The sequence below is a fragment of the Eurytemora carolleeae genome, unplaced genomic scaffold, assembly GCF_000591075.1.
Source record: "Eurytemora carolleeae unplaced genomic scaffold, Eaff_2.0 scaffold9, whole genome shotgun sequence".
NCBI classification, from domain to species: domain Eukaryota; kingdom Metazoa; phylum Arthropoda; class Copepoda; order Calanoida; family Temoridae; genus Eurytemora; species Eurytemora carolleeae.
The window spans coordinates 350,925-370,147 of record NW_019396095.1 but is presented as its reverse complement, the minus strand read 5'-3'; the positions used below and the strand labels follow the sequence as shown (position 1 = coordinate 370,147).

The following is a 19,223-nucleotide window of genomic DNA, read 5'->3' as shown; positions in this document are numbered from 1 at the left end:
GGGTTGAAATGTATACGGTAGTTGTTAAGCTCTACGTATAAAACTATCTACTTCTCTTGTCGTATCTTTGTCACCTATGGCCCACGTAAAACTACACCAGCTGTACCGGAATATTCTCTGTCTTATATAAAAAGAGCAAATACAAAAAAAAATCTACATTTTGAGTGAAAGGAACTCTGATTTTCTAATCCCGTTATCTTTGCAACCCGATGTTATAGATCTTTGAAATTTCAAACTATGAATTGTGCTTGATCAAATAGTCTAAGTTTGAAATATCAAATGGATACACCATCAGTTTGCAATGAAATAGGGATTAAGAAATTTGAGTTTGTGGCAAAAAGTCAATTACTTTGTTTCTAAAGTTTGACTTTTAATCATGACTTCTATTTTAGCGTGATGAAAACTTACCATAGGAGTATTCTGACTATCCGTAACTGTTAAAGTAACAGTTTTCTCTGTGGTTCTATCACAGAAGAACTTCTGTTCTACCGCTAGTATCCGATCCTCTATCATTACAGGACGGATAGCTCGCTTCTCCTCTGTATACGTCATAGCTACATACCCACCCGGAGCTGTAGTATTGTACTGGGCTGCTAGATCCACAAGTCTCTCATCAGTCTCAGGTCTTAATAGGATAATACATTAAAGAGATTGAAGGGCCTGTAAGTGTACCGATTCACAATGGTACCCTTGAAACCTCAATCTGATCAAAAATATATGGAAGATATATGGTCGTGTTTCCAGGTTTAAAACTGATAATTTCTTGCAGTAAAAATACGCAAGTCCCTTTCATGCCAAGAAACCGCAAATGATCAGTATTTTAAAACTATAAACATACTTGTTCAGACAAAGCTTTCAAGGGTACCGTTGAAAATCGGGCATTGCCATTTTTGCATAGAGGGTCATTTTAAATTAGGCTAACAGCCCCTGTAAAGGGACTGTTACTTCGAAAGTAGAGACGTAATTTCATGTGACTCTTCAAGATAAAGAGTAACATGTTTGATTTACAATGGTACCATGTAAATCTTTGTTTAAGCCAAAAGTTTTCCTTTTTCAATATGAAAATTGATGATATATTTTCTAATGCAGTTTTTTTTAAATATTGGCTTGCGAAATTATGCAGAAGAGACAGGAAGTAAATGGATGAAATGTATGAAATGTATCTCTTTTCGATAAAAACTTTCTTGTTCCTTGTTTAAATTTTTGTTAAATGTTAAAAATATTTATTGCTACTTACTCCAATGCTAGAGTAGCACAAGTACCAGAATCCGGGCATCTTATTCCAAGCATATAATACTCAAAGTAGGATCTAGAATACAAAATTATTAATATTTTATGTCTGCTGGTTATCTACTATCAATCCGCCTTAAAATACAACATGAATATTGAATATTCCAAACCTTATAACCGTAAATACGCCAAACTAAAGTAATCAGCTAGAAACATTGAAAACTTGTATGTTTTTTTATTATAACTCCTCCTGTTATAAAAACAAAAACAAAGTCAAACTAGTATCAATTGAATGTGACCTTCTCCTCTGGTGAGTTTGCTGTACAAACAAGAGTAAATAAAAAATTCGAAAAATCCAGATTAAACTGAAAATGTTGTTTTTTTCGCACTTAAAAATTTTAATTTTCTCTAACTTTGAGATCATTGTGTTGTGGTTTGATATTATTAATTTTAACGCATGATATCGATATCCAATGTAGTAATTAATGTCAATTGAATGTGACCTTCTCCTCTGGTTTGTTTGCTGTACAAAAAAGTGTAAATAGAAAATTCGAAAAATCCAGATTAAACTGAAAATGTTGTTTTTTTCGCACTTAAAAATTTTAATTTTCTTTAACTTTGAGATCATTGTGTTGTGGTTGGATATTATTAATTTTAACGCTTGATCTCGATATCCCATGTAGGCCATTTTGATTCAAGGATGAATGCTTGATCAGGCAAACATTTGAGACAAATTTGTCAAGAGATTCCTGAGTTATGATCGGATATAAAACAAACTACTATACACACAAACAATAGAGATTACTTCTATTTTTATAGATGATATACAGTTTAACCCAGAACTTTGGGAACATTGAAAGAATTTATGTCGTCTTGACAATTTTTAATTGCTCTTATACTTTTATACCTAAATTGTAAAAATAAATAAATATCCATCAAATATCCGAGAAAATTTTAAAGAGCTCCATGTGATTAATATTGTTTAATATTAAAAAACTATATATCTGTAGCATTTCATTATCCGTAGGTTCAGAAAACGACATTTTATAAATTCGATGTCTGCCAAGTTCTTGATATTAACCTTTCAGTATGGTTCTTCCTGATTTGTTGTCTCTCAGGATCCAGGAAAACAGCTTTCTTTATTTCAAGATGTTGAAGTTTAAACAACTCACCAGCTACTACTTTTATAGTGTAGGTGTTGTTCACCCTGAAAATAATTTACTTTACGTTTCTCGGCCAATTTGGTCAGAGCCCGCCATTAAAAAAATCGATAAAACACGGATCGAGTCTAATCTGTCGTTAAGCCTTATTTACGGCTTGAGCTTTCGGATTCAAGCTGCATCTTATTTTTCACAGAATTGAGTAAAAAAAAACGATTTAATATTCTATTTGGCGGATTTTCATGGCAGGAATTGGTGCATTCCGGGTTTTTATGAGACCAAGACGCAACATTGAACCTTATTTTCCACTAAAACCATCCAAGGTCGGTTTTATTTTCATTGGGCCTTACTAATTAAGTCGAGCCGAAGATCTTGCAGCTGTCAATCACGTGACACAAGCTGTCATCAGGGTTGGGTCAAAGATTGGGTCTTAAAGTCGGGTTTAAGGAATTACAGCTCGAGCCGAAGTTTAAATCGCGGACTCTGGAAAGTCCAAAAGAATTGAGTCTTTGTCACATACTCTGATTTTAAAATCCCTATAACTTTTCAACCCATTATTGAAGACCTTCTCAAACTATAGAATTATGTTCGTTAAAAAAATCTTGGTTTGAAATATCAAAGATTTACACCAGGGTACAAAGAAAAAGAAAATTTTAGTCTGTGGCAAAGACTCAATTCTTTTACAAGTAATTTTATAGAATAAAATACTCAAATATTTTTTTTAATTGAAGATGATGTTTTTTAAGTTAATCATCACAAGGGACATTAAAAAAAATATTAGTATAATAATAGCAATAAGACGGAGTTATCATAGGTAGAAATTGTAGGTTAAAAATTATAGTAAGTAATATTTTACCCATTTGTAACATAATTACAAAAATATTGGATAAATATTAACTTACACATAATTATATTTAACTTCTCTTGTAGTCATTGTAGTAGCATTTGTGAAGTTTCTGGGAGCAGTCGGGAAAAAGCTTTCCCCGCCAAATTCACCTAGAAATACAAAATTCGACATATTAATTCTAGTTCTAGTTCTGGTTCTGGGTCTGATTCTAGTTCTGATTATGGTTCTAGTTCTAGTCTGGTTCTCGTTCTGATTCTAGTTCTGGTTCTATTTCTAGTTCTAGTTCTGGTTCTATTTCTAGTTCTAGTTCTAGTTCAAGTTCTAATTCTAAATCCTTTTTCTAGTTCTAGTTCTAGCTCTAGTTCTAGTTCTAGTTCTAGTTCTAGTTCTAGTTCTAGTTCAAGTTCTAGTTCTAAATCCTGTTCTAGTTCTAGTTCTAGTTCTAGTTCTAGTTCTAGTTCTAGTTCTAGTTCTAGTTCTAGTTCTAGTTCTAGTTCTAGTTCTAGTTCTAGTTTCCACTCAGTATCCCTTAATATATCAATATTCAGGTCCCCACTCAGTATCCCTTAATATATCAATATTAAGGTCCCCACTCAGTATCCCTTAATATTTCAATATTCAGGTCCTCACTCAGTATCCCTTAATATATCAATATTCAGTTCCAATACTAACCAATCCTCCTGCATCTGGAGTGTGGATAAACAATTTATCTCACACGCCCCCGTGAGAGGGCACCACCAGGTTTGAACCCAAGATCCAGCAGGATCCCTCACCACCGGGCACTCAGGATAGATCACCTTAACAAATCAAAATGTTTTATTTCGGAAAGTGTTCAACATGAGTCCGAATTTAATGAATTTCAGCCGCGTCTTAAATCCGCCAAAAACCGGTTTAAATTGAGCGCTGGCTTAAATATTGAAATATTGAATGTAATTTTAAGTGGAACCAACCAAAGTGGGCCAACCAATTAAAACAACCTACTCTGGTTAGGCGGGTCCAAACTACATAGTAAATTGTGATTTTTTTATTTGTATTATCTCGTGCTTTGTATAGTTGAATAAAAATATGAAAAATATGAAATATGAACCTACAGGGGCGTGAATAATGATTCTAAAATATTTAAATATTTATAAATATAAATATTTAAATATTCTAAAATATTTAAAATATTTAAATAAGGCTCGTGAAGCGCGCCGAAATTTTTTTTACTCCTCCCCTAGAAAGATATCATGATGTATATCAAATTATTGGTTTTAATTGGGTTTGATTTGCGTTTTCAAAGGCTTCATTTCATACCTTTCAGCTTTCACCTTGTTTTATATACTTATACATTAACTACAAAGATCTGTATAAAAACTGAACTCATTTTAAGTAAGATAAAAAATAATAGTCTTACTCTAAGAGGAAAACGATGTCCCTTTTTAAATCTTTAGAAATGCTACTCTACAAAACTTTGAAAAAATATTGTCTTTGTTTATATTCTTATTTCTAATTTCTAAAATTTTCTTGTCGTCAATGTAGTATGATAAGATCTTATATAAATCTAATATGGAAATGACATTATTTAGAAGTAAAAATGTATTTTTTATTGCCCATACCTTTTTTTTCTATTAAAAAAAACATCTAATTGTAATGGCATTGGCTATTACTTTAGAATTTAGAATCATTTAGAATATGTTGACTTAAAATCTGAAATATCTGAAGTATCTGCACATTTGAATTATTTTCCTGCAAATTTAAAAGATGTTCAATTTTAAAAACAAATTTTTAAATTCTAGGGGAGGTAATTACCCCCATAATTCTTGGGGGGGGGGGGGTTAATTCCCACAGGATTCTGGGGGGGGGTATCAACAAAATTTTGTGTAAGCTTATTTACGTATGAAAATAGTTTAGTTAGAACAAAAAAAGTAGTTCATTAATTGTCTGTTAAAAAAATTGAGACACAAAATTTTCTAATACCTATATTTTTGCAACCTAATGGTCGAAACCTTTGATATTTGATAAAAAAATCATGGTTAGAAATATCATTAGTTTACAAAGATATAGAGATTCGAAAATTAGAGCTTGAGGCAAAGACTCAATTCTTTTCCCACTCTTAGAAAATTTGTAAAATATATTTGAGAAAATTGATAAGAACTGAAAACGAATCTTACATCAACAAGAAAAGTGCCAGCGGTTGCTGGAACATATTCAATCTCACTTATATTTCCCATAAACTTGAAGTAGGTGGACTGGATGATAAAACTCGAACCCTAAATACACAGAAATTAACAATAATGAAAGATTTCAAAACATAAAGATTTTGTTCTCAATATTTTTGAGGGCAACAGCTCAAATTCCAAATAATTTTATAAAATATACATTTCCCTCTTTTTACCAAACCATTCCTATAGTGTATATCTAAACTCAGAGAGGAATGATATATACTTTGGAGAAAAAAAATCAGCGGGAGCGGGTTGAATGAGCGGTTTTGAGATCTAGCCTAGACTCTACGCAGCTCAGAATAAGAAATGCGCCTTATTTTTCTCAAATTTAAAATTTGTTTTCAATCTATAAATTCGTGCTTTTTTCTTTCATATTTTATTCACTTTTTAAAACTTTTTTGCTTTCAACCGCTGGGTTAAACATTTTTCAGCAACTTTTTTCCTTTTAACTACTTGCACTGGGTTGCTTTTAACCACCATGGAAAATAATTTTTCATGAAAGACGTTTTCTTTCCACCACTGGTTTTAAAAGTTTTCGGCAACTTTTTTGCTTTCAACCGCTAGGTTCAAGATTTTTCAGAAACTTTTTTGATTTAAACTTCGACTGGGATGCTTTTATACGCTGGAAAGTTGCTGAAAAATCTTTACAGATCAGTGGTTGAAAGTAAAAATTTCTGAAAAATCTGAAAACTGGCGGTTACAAGCAAAAAAGTTGCTGAAAAATCTGAAAACAAGTTGAATGCAAAAAAGTTGGTGAAAAAATTTGAAAACCAGCGGTTGAAAGAAAAAACGTTATTCAGCTAAAATTATATTTCATTTGTTGAAAATGTGAACGAAAAAGTGCGATTTAGCGGTTGAACAAATTGTAAATTTCTTATTCTGAACTGCGTAGAGTCTATGCTAGATCTCAACGGCTCGTTCAACCACTCCCGCTGAATTTTTTTCTCCAAAGTATGTATCATTCCTCAGAGAGGAAAGATTTTGAAATTTTATGCAACAGTTAGGGTAAAATATGCCCGTAAGCTATGGTGTGGCTATAGCACATTTGTAAAAATCCGCATTGGCTAAAGTATCATTTGGTACAGTCTTTGGAAAAATGTCTTTTTGGAAAAATGTTTTAATTGATGAGAAATAAAAACATTAAAAGAAAATGTTAATTGAGAAACATGAAACGGCTGGTTTTAATCAAATAGATTGTTAAGTACAATAGATGGCAACGTAGAATTTGTACACTCTCAGTACAGTTGTATTCTGTCGTCACAAGTGTCAATTCAGTTTTTGTGTCCGACAAAATGATCAATGATAGTGATAATTTTAGAATAAAGTGCTTTTCTTACAGTAAAATAAGTGCAATTTTATGTATTTTTTTAGTTTCTGTTTTTATTTAATCTTAGAAAACATGTCAACTAATCTGAGACAATTCCGTTTTCTTTGTTATATTTGACACTTGTGACGTTGTGTATAATTTGTTCATTTCTCTGTTGCCACCTATTGTACTTTAATCTATTTGGTTTTAATATAATGCAGAGTTACAAATTTCAATCTTTAATAATTAAGGTTCTTTGGGTATTTTGATATAAATTTCGGAGTTAAAACTTGGGGATAATATTTATAATAATAATAATATTGATGCACATAATAATATTGATGCAAATAATAATATTGATGCGTATAATAATATTGATGCATATCATAATATTGATGCATATAATAATATTGATGCAAATAATAATATTGATGCATATAATAATATTGATGCATATAATAATATTGATGCATAAAATAATATTGATGCATGTAATAATATGGATGCACATAATAATATCGATGTATATTAATGTTTCAGTTTTACTTCTATCTGTTTCGTAAGGAGAAATTGAGATAAAAGAGCGTATATGTATATGGACCCAACAAATTCATGGCGTTGCATTATTTTACCCAAACCATAAACAATTTAATTAAATTTAAAACTAATCATTCGGATATTACAAGTTATTTTCTCCTTATACACGTAAGAAAGAGGTAAAATTCGTAGCCATCGATATCGATTTGAATTCGGGATCAGCCCGTACACGCCCATACACGCGAACACTCCCTTTAAGATATCCATCATAAAACTTACTTGAGAGTTTAATGCAAGTGTATGGTTCCAGGATTGAGTTTTCAATGGTCCTCCAGGGATAAATATAAACTGATCTGGAACCTGATATTATTATTCATAATAAATGTGATCAGCTTATTCTTTCTATTCATTATATCTTTGCAACCTGATATTGTAGACCTTTAATATTTCAAATTATAAATTCAGCTTAATCTTATAGTCAAAGTTTAAAATATCAAAAGTGTACACCATCAAGTTGCAAAGATAGTTGAACGCTTGATCTCGATATCCAATGTGGGACACTCAAATTTAAGAATCAATGCTTGATCCCTTTATTTAAGTATCGAAGAGAAAATAAAATTAAACCTCAGGTCAGCAAAAGTTTAGCAGAATGATAGTTACAGCTTAATTAAAGAAAATAAACTGTTCATTAATAAAAGGGACTAGAAAGTTTTGAGTAATCAGTAATCAGTTTCTTCAATTAAATGTAAAATGTGAGGTATGTATATGGTAAAACAAACAAAAAAATATTAATATATTACCTTTAACGTTCCTGAACTAGTTTTCATGGACGTTACAAGATCATCTGTCATCTTTTCAGCAAGGAAACATTCAAAATGGCGTCCATTATTAGTTACGTTACGACTTTAGAGAATTTTGAAAGGTCGTCATCTGATCAAAGTCTTATCTTTTATGGATAATCCTGTATATACGTATATTAACAAATTTTATTTTATTAGTGGGTTGTGTTTCAAATATCCAACATTTGGTTTCTACCAAAAGAGATGAATTTAGAGATATGCTTTTTTAGAAACTTCCATTGCAAAAAGGAATTGATTCTTTGCTACAAAATCAATTTATCTAACCTCTATAACTATGCAACATGAGTGGGTAAACCTTTGATATTTCAAACTGTGAAAATTCATAGCTTTTGCATAGTTTGAAATGTCTAAGATCTACGACATTTAGTTTCAAAGGTATGAGGATTAGAAAATTTGAGATTACGGATCAATTTTATAATTAAACGAAGGTTATGTATCCATGTTGTTCCTCTAGAGTAAAGGTTAGGTCTGATCCTCTGGGTATATCTGCAGTACACAAAAAGAATTCTCCTGGAGTAACCACTGGTGGGCACAACACCTAATTTTTTGAAAAATACAAAAAGAAACCTTTTTAAAACCGAAAATGGAAATAGCCATCACTTGGGAATGATAAACGATCTAAATTTATAAAAAACATCTCTAACTAATCAAAAAAAATTTTAAAAATCCGCGGAAAGGAAAATTAATTTGGGATTGGAACTTATAAATGCGCATAACAGTTTAACTTACTGAAAAAAATGAAAATGAAAAATATAAAATAAAATATGTAAATAAAAAATGACCTCATTTTCAGTTTTGAGAGGATCAACTACCAGAACCTCATACCAGATCTCATCTCCAGTTTGATCATATTCATTCAGAGCTAAAATATTTAATTATCCATTTATCATTTGTAGATTGAATATGTTGTCTTAAATGGAAATAAGCTTGAAATTATCTAATCCCTTTATCTTTTCATCCTGATGGTATAAACCTTCATATTTTAAAATACCTAAGGTCATTCGACATTGGGTTGCAAAGATTGTTTGTTGTTGTTAATAATACTTGATAGAATGCGTGCATAAAAGGGTCTATGTGTATTTTGAATCACAACAAACAATACCTGTTCAACACACATGACTAACATCGTTTTAAAACTTAATTTTGAGAAAATGTTATCTGGATAAACTATTTGAAGTGAACCTTTTATCGAATACAACATTAAAAAGTTCATTAAATTATTTAATTTTATGGCTTTTTTATTGCTTTGTCTAAAAAATCCGTTGGTCGCCATTTTTACATGCTGCGGGTCAGGTTATCAATTTTGAGTGAGAAAAATATTTAAAATTATGTTTAGCCTATATTAAAGAAAAAAATTAGATTTTTGGAGAAAAAATCTCGGTTTAAAAAAAATTGAATTTTTTAGCCTTTGATACTTCCGGGGTACTCAAGGGTTCCCTTAAAAAAATCAGCCCATTCGGTCCAGCCGTTTGGCCAGATTGCTGATATATATATAAGAGCGGAGAGCTTTACTATATAGAAGATTAGATTCAAGGTAATTTCAAGAAAGGAACGGAGGTTTTGCCACAAACTCTGATTTTCTAATCCCTATATCTATGCAACCCAATGTCGCAACAATTATATATTTAAAACTATAGAACTCTGTTAGATAAAAAAACTTTAGTTTAGAATATCAAAGGCTTACAACATCTAGTGGTAAAAATATAGAAATCAGAAAATTTTAGTTTGTGGCAAAGACTCAAGTCCTTCGGAGCCAACTTTATTGGAAAACCACCACAACAGAGAATATATAATAAAATGGCAATTCAACTCAATTTTTCCTCAAAACAACAGGACCTAGGTGTTTGCAGAGGCACTTCTAACATTAACTAAGAGTACAGGGAGACAGAGAAAAATGGCAAATCCAAGTTAAACGTACACACATAAGAAACTTAAGGTTTGATGGGAAATTGAAGAGAAAAACAAGATTATCAACAAGGAATTCCTGAAACATGTATCCAGTAGTGTTGTCCTGTGATAAATTACTTAAAACATGTATCCAGTATTGTCCTGTGATAACTTACTTAAAACATGTATCCAGTATTGTCCTGGGATAACTTACTTTAACTTTATCCAGTATTTTCCTGGGATAACTTACTTGAAACATGGATCCAGTATTGTCCTGGAAGTTGATATTTATGAGTCCAAAGGTCTCTAGGATCCTCTCTGCTCCATTTCTAAAGTAAAAATCAAATATTTTTTTCGTATATTTTTTATATTAAATGCGTTCAATTGCTGAGAGTAAATCATGTGTAATTATTGTAATACTTGAAGTCACAGAGACTAATGACGCAATTTCAAGTTATAAAGTTGCGTATCTGATTCACAACGAAACCTGGTTTCTATATAAAAGTGACTTTCGCATTTATGCTACAGAGACAATGAACACGTTTCAAGGTTTAAAGGGTGCCCCTGTGAATATAATTGTATAATATAGCGTTACCTGAAAATACGTTTAAAGTCTCTTTAAGTTTAAACAGTTTTTTTTTAAATAGACGAAAGGAAAATGCTAAGTATAATTTTTAATTTAAAATCCACCAAACAACGGTCAGAAAATATCTGATCTTTTTAGAATATTTTAGGTTTTCTGTGATGAAAACAAGAAATAAAAAACCACACCTGAACTCCCGATCCATCCCCGAAATCCACAGTAATAATTACAGGAGGTAGGGATTGAGATCCCATCATGTCACTAATAGCACACAGGGTTTCATTATTAGGAGATGGGCTCTTCGGTTGGTTTGAACACCGGTATTCTCCGATCTCAACATTCAGAAACATGTCCTAAACATTTCAAAGTTTATCTACTTCCCAAGTTTTTCAAACCAGAATGAATTGTATATCTAAAAAAAGATATTGAGTCTTTGCCACAAACTTTAAATTTGCAATTCCTATATTTCTGCAACCTAAACCTAAACCTAAACCTAAACCTAAACCTAAACCTAAACTTAACCTAAACCTAAACCTAAACCTAAACCTAAACCTAAGCCTAAACATAAACATAAAGAGAAACCTAAAGCTAAAGCTAAAGCTAAAGCTAAAGCTAAAGCTAAAGCTAAAGCTAAAGCTAAAGCTAAAGCTAAAGCTAAAGCTAAAGCTAAAGCTAAAGATAAAGCTAAACCTAAACCTAAACCTAAACCTAAACCTGAACCTAAACCTAAACCTAAACCTAAATCTAAAGCTAAACCTAAACCTAAACCTAAACCTAAACCTAAACCTAAACCTAAACCTAAATCTAAATCTAAACCTAAACCTAAACTTGAACCTAAACCTGAACCTAAAGCTAAACCTAAAGCTAAAGCTAAAGCTAAAGCTAAAGCTAAAGCTAAAGCTAAAGCTAAACCTAAACCTAAAGCTAAACCTAAAGCTAAACCTAAAGCTAAAGCTAAACCTAAAGCTAAACCTGAACCTGAACCTAAACCTAAACCTAAACCCAAACCTAAACTTAAACCGAAACCTAAAGCTAAAGATAAACCAAAACCTAAACCTAAACCTAAACCTAAATCTAAACCTAAACCTAAACCTAAACTTAAACTTAAAGCTAAAGCTAAACCTAAACCTAAACCTAAACCTAAACCTAAACTTAAACCTAAACCTAAAGCTAAACCTAAAGCTAAACCTAAAGCTAAAGCTAAAGCTAAAGCTAAAGCTAAAACTAAACCTTAACCTAAACCTAAACCTAAACCTAAACTTTAACCTAAACCTAAACCTAAACCTAAACCTAAACCTAAACCCATACTTAAACCTAAAACTAAAACTAAACCTAAACCTAAACCTAAACCTAAACCTAAACCTGAACCTAAACCAAAACCTAAACCTAAACCTAAAACAAAACCTTAAACCTAAACCTAAACCTAAACCTAAACCTAAACCTAAACCTAAACTTAAACCTAAACCTAAAGCTAAACCTAAACCGAAAGCTAAAGCTAAATCTAAAGCTAAAGATAAAGCTAAACCTAAACCTATACTTAAACCTAAAGCTAAAGCTAAAGCTAAAGCTGAAGCTAAAGCTAAACCTAAACCTAAACCTTTACTTAAACCTAAAGCTAAAGCTAAATCTAAAGCTAAAGCTAAAGCTAAAGCTAAAGCTAAAGCTACAGCTTAACCTAAACCTAAACCTAAACCTAAACCTAAACCTAATCTTAAACCAAAACCTAAACCTACCTCAAACACGTTTAGTTTCTTGTATCCAGGAACTACCATCTCAGATGTGACTGAACTAAGATAGGTCGCGTTTATACTCGGAGGAAATGTACTTGGAGCAGTAAGAGGATTCAAAGTTGTATTGGTATTTGTAGTAGTATTTGTAGTAGTAATTGTAGTGGTAGTTGCAGTTGTATTGGTAGTTGTAGTTGCTGTGGTAGTGATAGTAATATTTCCAGCAAGGCCTACCGTTGTACCTTTAATTAAGAAAAGTTATTAAGTTTAGATTAAGCAATGTATTACTTTATTAAGTTAGCTTTATCTTAATTATCAAACTTAAAGGGAGTGTTCGCAAAAAAGTAAAGGGGGTATATGCTGATATTCACTTTTTTATGAACGATGTACTTCAAACGACGATTATTTGGCCGCTAAGTGTCTGTGCTCTAGATATATTACAGAGATTTCACTTGGTTGAGACACCTAGCGGCCAAAAAATGGTCGTTTAAATGCGTTGTATACAAAAAAATATATTATGAAAAATCAACAATATACAAATGCATAGAATTGAATTCGACATTTATAGGTTGTAATAACTGAATGATTAATTTAAAATTTAATTAAATTATTTACGATCTGAGTGGATTCATGCAACTCTGTGAATTTATATGGATTCAATGCTCTAAGGGATAAGACATTTTTAACCATTTTATCTTTATAAACGCAATAGATAAAAGTAAAATTAGTAACGATCAATATCGAATTCAATTCGATATCAGTCTATATCCCCTTTCATTTTTTGCGAACACTCCCTTTAATGGTAACTAAGGAGGTTGCCGATTTATAGAGCTATTATGTGATAAATTAGGCTTACAGGACACTTAAAACTAACACTTGGCCCATTTTTAACACTTAGTGTTAGAAATGGGCCAAGTCTGCCAAGTTATCTTCTCCAAACGTATGTATCTTTAAATCCAAGGCCGATTTGAACTAAATTAACTACACCAGGCAAAAGGTCAATTTTAAACTAATAAAAGGTGTGTAGAATGATACTTGATTTCATTTCGAACATATTCTATTATATAAGGTAAAATATAAACAAAATAGAAAATAAAACATGCTGTTTTTTATAATTAAAAATCATTACAGCGCTAAGAGATCACAATATTAATATTATTTTGATTTTACGATATAGAATAGATTTCACTAGTAATGCGAGAAATTGTTTATTTAAAAAACGGGAAATTAATACTCCTGTGGCAAATTTATTGATTTGTTTTCAAAACTAAGGAACCATAAAGAAAGCTTTAAGAATATTGTACGCCATAGGGCCATTAATAGAGGTCAATATGGTATAATTTCTAAGAAATAAACGATTTAATGTTAACATTTTTTGTCTTACCCTTACTACCCCAACTGTAGGGGGTGGGAGTGTACCCACTGTATTATATATTTACCTCCAGGAGTAGGGGGTGGGAGTATACCCATTGTATAATCTATTTACCTCCAGGAGTAGGGAGTGGGAGTATACCCACTGTATAATCTATTTACCTCCAGGAGTAGGGGGTGGGAGTATACCCATTGTATAATCTATTTACCTCCAGGAGTAGGGGGTGGGAGTATACCCTCTGTATAATATATTTACCTCCAGGAGTAGGGGGTGGGAGTTTACCCACTGTATAATCTATTTACCTCCAGGATTAGGGGGTGGGAGTTTACCCACTGTATAATCTATTTACCTCCAGGAGTAGGGGGTGGGAGTATACCAATTGTATAATCTATCGCTACATTTTGCTTGTCGGAGTTGGTGAGAAATACATTGAGCCCAACAGTGACGGGAGCGGCGAAATCAAAGTAAATAGATACTCGTCCATAATCCCCTCCACACTGTTTAAACATAATATTCATCAAATACATAGAGTCTTTGCCACAAAATCAAATATTTTAATGCTTGATGTTGTAAGCCTTTGGTATTTCAAGCTTATTTGATATAACAGAATTCATAATTTAAAATATCTAAGGTCTACAACATTACACCATTGAGTTGCTCAGATATATGGATTAGAAAATCAGAGTTTGTGACAAAGACTCAATTCCTTTAGAAAAGGCAAACTTTGAAAGAACAGAATTTAAAAAATTTATTTTCTTAATCGGTATTACCAAGAATTTTTTAAATGTTTAAAACGTACAAAATTATTTTACATGATGCATAATAGTTCCTGAAAGATCCCAGTCGGACAAATACCCCCTGTTCCTGTACAGCAAGGGATATTACACAAGCTGGTGGCTTCCGTTCCAAGATACTCTTCTATATCTAAAGAAAGAGAAGATTAAGAAGAATAAGAAGAATAAGAAGAAGAATGAGAATAAGAAGAATAAGTACTATAAGAAGAATAAGATTAATAAGAAGTATAAGAAGAATAAGATGAATAAGAACTATAGGAAGAATAAGATGAATAAGAAGTATAGGAAGCATAATGATATAAGAAGAAGAAGAAGAAGAAGAAGAAGAAGAAGAAGAAGAAGAAGAAGAAGAAGAAGAAGAAGAAGAAACTCAGCGTGTTTTTTTATTTCTATAGTACTGATAACTTTACATGTTATAGCATATTATAGGGACTGAAAGCGTAAGTAAGTAACCCTCCAGGCTAAGATGACAATGTCCGATTCACAACAGTACTTTTAAAAGCTATTTCTGATGAAGTATGAATTTATGTCAATGTCATAATTTTTAAAAATTCATTATTTTCAACTGTGCGTTTTCTACTGCAAGAAAGATATCTGAATTAAAAACTTTTTAAGCTAGAAAACCGACAATATCATCCACAATATTTCTGTAATCCAATAAAATCTCTAAAAAGTTTAATAATAACCTCCAGCGGCTTGTTTACGTTGGTAATCGTACCCACAGAGGCAAAACCCACCCTGGGTCAGACCTACAACTAGCTCTTTGTCATACCTCTGAAATATTGTAAGTAAGTAAGTAAGTATTTATTTTTGAAATATAACAAAAACATACAAAGTTAAGTGTTTAGGAGAAAATATTTTAAAACCTCCAACAAATAAATTGTGGGAATATTCCCCCCCAGTTCTAAAAAAGAGGAAAAGGAAAGGCAAAGGACAGTTAAATTATTTACTGTTTAGATTACATTTAATATGTAACTGGTGGTAGATTGTTAGTATTTTCCGACAATGAACAACTTTAAGATCTAAAAACTAAAGATTTATTTTAATGTTAAAAAGATAAAATAGCTTTAAAGGTTGTGAAAAAGTATTAGTAAAAAGTATGTTAATATTTTAATTTCAAATTTATCCATAATATTTTCTTTCTTTTAGGTTGTCCCTACCCACTAGGGCCTCTGTCTCAACCGGTTAATTGATGACCAATTATAGCTATAACTTATATATGTATTATGCAGGCGTGGAGACAAGTTTTCTTGCAAGAGACTACATTACGGGGGGGGNAAAGCAGAGTGTATTTTAGCGAAAAGTGCCATCTGTATTAGAGGGGAAAGGCAGGCGGCCATAAGCCTCAACAATTTTCCCTTCCATGCCACATATTATCTTTTTTGTCTTCCGGCAGCCATGAGCCACAACCGTACGGTCTTTCCATGTCACAGCATTTGAGTTTTCCGGCAGTTATTACGTTTTTAAATAATAAATTTAGGGTATTGAAATTGCAATTTTAAAAAATCCTGCCGCACTACCCGGAAGATCATACCTTTAAGAAATTTTAGAAGTTTATTAAAGATTAATTTATTGTGTTCAGTTTACAAACTTCTTTACATGATGCTAAGAAAATTTGACATCATTTTACGCATCAAGACAAAAATTGTTTGGGGTAGTCTAAATGATAGGAAAAATCACAACATTACCTGAGCGTTAAGATTTCCACAAAACATTCTACTTCGCAATTTTCTCGTTAAATAGTGCAAATTTTCGGTTATGGGCGCCATTTGAAAATAAAGAGTATGCCATAGTACATTTGTTTTTTTTTCAAAATGTTTTCAAAAATAAGCCATTTTAGAAAAAATATTGAATTTGTTTTTGGGGAAAATAAGTTTAGCAGTTTACATTAAAAGGAATCATCATTATTTCAATTAAAACTTAAATATAAAGTTCTTTATATAGATATGTATTTTGCATGAAGTCGCTGGATTTTTAAAAATCACAATTTCAATGACTAAATTTATTATTTAAAAACATAATTACTGCCGGAAGACTCAAATGCTGTGGCATGGAAGACCGTACGGTTGTGGCTCATGGCTGCCGGAAGACAAAAAAGATAATATGTGGCATGGAAGGGAAAATTGTTGAGGCTTATGGCCGCCTGCCTTTCCCCTCTAATACAGATGGCACTTTTCGCTAAAATACACTCTGCTTTGGGTCAGTGTAATGTAGATCACTGTACAGCACCAAAAGCTTAATTATGGGTGACATGGATACATTGTTATATATGTAATAAATATTGTAGTGAACCCCATATTTGTAAACCTGAACAACACGCCTAGATATATTACGTTATACCCTAACTACGTTCGTTTATTTCTGAGAAACTATCGGTATTCTATCATGATTGATACTTAATTAAGAGAATAAAGAGAGTTGTATCAGGGATACCAACTTAAGAATACAGAGAGTGTTGTATCTGGCTTGATACATACTGAAGTATTATTGATCGGACAAGCAAGTTCAAGAGCAAATTGTATCTGTACGATACACATTAAAGAGTACATATAGCGTTGTATCTGGATTGATACAGACTGAAGTAATATTGTAGAACATGGAGTTCAAGAGCGAGTTGTATCTGTACAATACATACTGAGAATACAGAGAGCGTTGTATCTGGTTTGATACAGACTTAGGAATTATTGTAGAACATGGAGTTCTAGAGAGAGTTGTATCTGTACAATACATACTGAGAATATAGAGAGCGTTGTATCTGGTTTGATACAGACCTAGGAATTATTGTAGAACGTGGAGTTCTAGAGTGAGTTATAAAATACATACTTTTGAATTCAGATGTTGTATCTCGATTGATAGATACTTGAGAATACAGAAGATTGGTACACACTTAAGAGAACTTATTGGAGTAAGGCATTTGCTACATATATATTCCTTGAATTATATTACTTGAATATAACTTGAATTGGGACTACAGTGGGCTATACATGGGATTTTAAAGAAAATAAAAGCATAAAGGGGAACTCCAAGGGAGAGGTAATTTTTTAACTGAATCCCTGGAAGCTCATGACTTTTAAATGGAAAAAAATCAGCTTATATGAAAAAAACTATTGTGAGTAACTTTGTACAGCTATTGAAAAGACTCGTTAAGTCTAAAGATCCCCCCTCCCTTCACCATCAAACATAAACACTCCCCATGAAAAGCAGTATTAAAGCTTTTATTTAGCTCCCCAACCTGGTGAAGTTCTTGCGACATGCAGTTCTTGATGCATTGATATGGTGTCATATCAGGGGCATACCCCCCACTGTGCTTGAAGACAGGATCCTCTGGAATAATAATTATAATTATGATGAGAATAATAACATTGAAAATATTAATAGTAACATTAATAATAATTAATAATAATAATAATAATAATGATAATATTATTATTAATGTAAGGATGTGATAAAGAAGTATCAATAAAGAATTCTTCAATATTGTCATATATCATGTTTGTATGTATACTTGTATAAACAATTAAAAATATATCTACCTCCTGAATCATGAATGCATGCACTTTGACGAACCCAGCTACCAAGCTGACCCCTGCTCGGGTCAATGACCAGGAGCAGGAGCAGGAAACCAGGTAGAAAATTCGTAATCATTACTGTACGGTCCAACGGTACATAGTGTACAGTGTTCACACTTATAAATAAACAAGGATATCTGGAAATCAGTACATTTTATTATATAGCAAGCAAGCAAGATCTTTTGGAGTTAGCCTGCAAAAACTTTAGATGAATATGGTTAGAAATCACTTTTACATTTAAGAACTTTGTTGTTTTATAAATGCAAAGCCCATTCCGTTTCAACCTAACTGCTGATTGGTCTAGAGGTGAGAAATCATGTATTGTGAATATCAATGATTAATCTTGATCTTTGTTAATCTACAGATTAATTTAATCTTTATTCGATATCCAGTGAAGAGTGTCGTCTGTGGAAAACAAACAGCCAATCAGAAGCCAGGGAATTTTGTGTTCAAGCAAATAAGAAAACAGAGAAATTGTGGATATCCAAACTAAGAGATGAAGCAGATTCTGCGTGAATTTCAAAAGATCCTACTGTGTTTATCGAAATCAGTAATCGGGAATATGGATATCCAACATTTACTTTAAATTGGAACAATGGCAAACTTTTTACAATAAAGAAATCATATTGTCATGACAGAAAGAAATATGAAGAAATATGAAAAGGGTCAACATATACCGAAATATATTTTTCAAAAATGTGAAACTAACACCTACTTTATTTTCTCTATGAGGTTCTGATCATCATCAAAACCAATTAAAAAAAAAATTAAATCTAAATAAATGTGAAGAATTTTAATAAAATCTTTGACAAAATGTAGTTAAATGTTTATCATAATGTGATCGCTATGTTTATTTTAATTCAGTGTGAATTAAAATTTTTTTTTATATACTTATGGAGAAAGAAGTTGGTTTTAAGAATATATGGTTTGATCGTATATAGACTAGAAGAGACTAAAGTTTATAAAATATATGGTTTGATCGTATATAGACTAGAAGAGACTAAAGTTTATAAAATATATGGTTTGATCGTATATAGACCAGAAGAGACTAAAGTTTATAAATATATGGTTTGCTCGTATATAAACTAGAAGAGACTAAAGTTTATAAATATATGGTTTGCTCGTATATAGACTAGAAGAGACTAAA

The 19,223-nt window shown here is 31.7% G+C and overlaps 2 protein-coding genes across 2 annotated transcripts in view; both read right to left on the bottom strand.

The window, feature by feature from the left end:
• LOC111694758 (uncharacterized) overlaps positions 1–3,382 on the bottom strand; it is a 51,756-nt gene extending 48,374 nt beyond the window's left edge. Inside the window, exons 1-4 of the mRNA XM_023463762.1 lie at positions 3,293–3,382; positions 2,312–2,437; positions 1,238–1,309; positions 409–625 (exon numbers count right to left, since the gene is read on the bottom strand). Coding sequence (XP_023319530.1) covers positions 409–625; positions 1,238–1,309; positions 2,312–2,437; positions 3,293–3,324 — 447 coding nt within the window. The 5' untranslated portion in view covers positions 3,325–3,382. The remainder of the gene's footprint in view (positions 1–408; positions 626–1,237; positions 1,310–2,311; positions 2,438–3,292) is intronic.
• Positions 3,383–3,774: 392 nt separating this feature from the next.
• LOC111694799 (uncharacterized) lies at positions 3,775–18,216 on the bottom strand. Its single transcript, XM_023463825.1, has 15 exons — positions 18,041–18,216; positions 17,740–17,831; positions 15,194–15,281; positions 14,543–14,637; positions 14,063–14,210; positions 12,348–12,583; positions 10,803–10,967; positions 10,282–10,360; positions 8,927–9,006; positions 8,593–8,682; positions 8,085–8,135; positions 7,564–7,644; positions 5,391–5,489; positions 3,910–4,034; positions 3,775–3,802 (listed from the first exon to the last, which is right to left on the bottom strand). The coding sequence occupies exons 1-15, from the start codon at positions 18,150–18,152 to the stop codon at positions 3,775–3,777; spliced, it is 1,569 nt and encodes a 522-aa protein (XP_023319593.1). The 5' UTR covers positions 18,153–18,216.
• Positions 18,217–19,223: the final 1,007 nt, after the last annotated feature.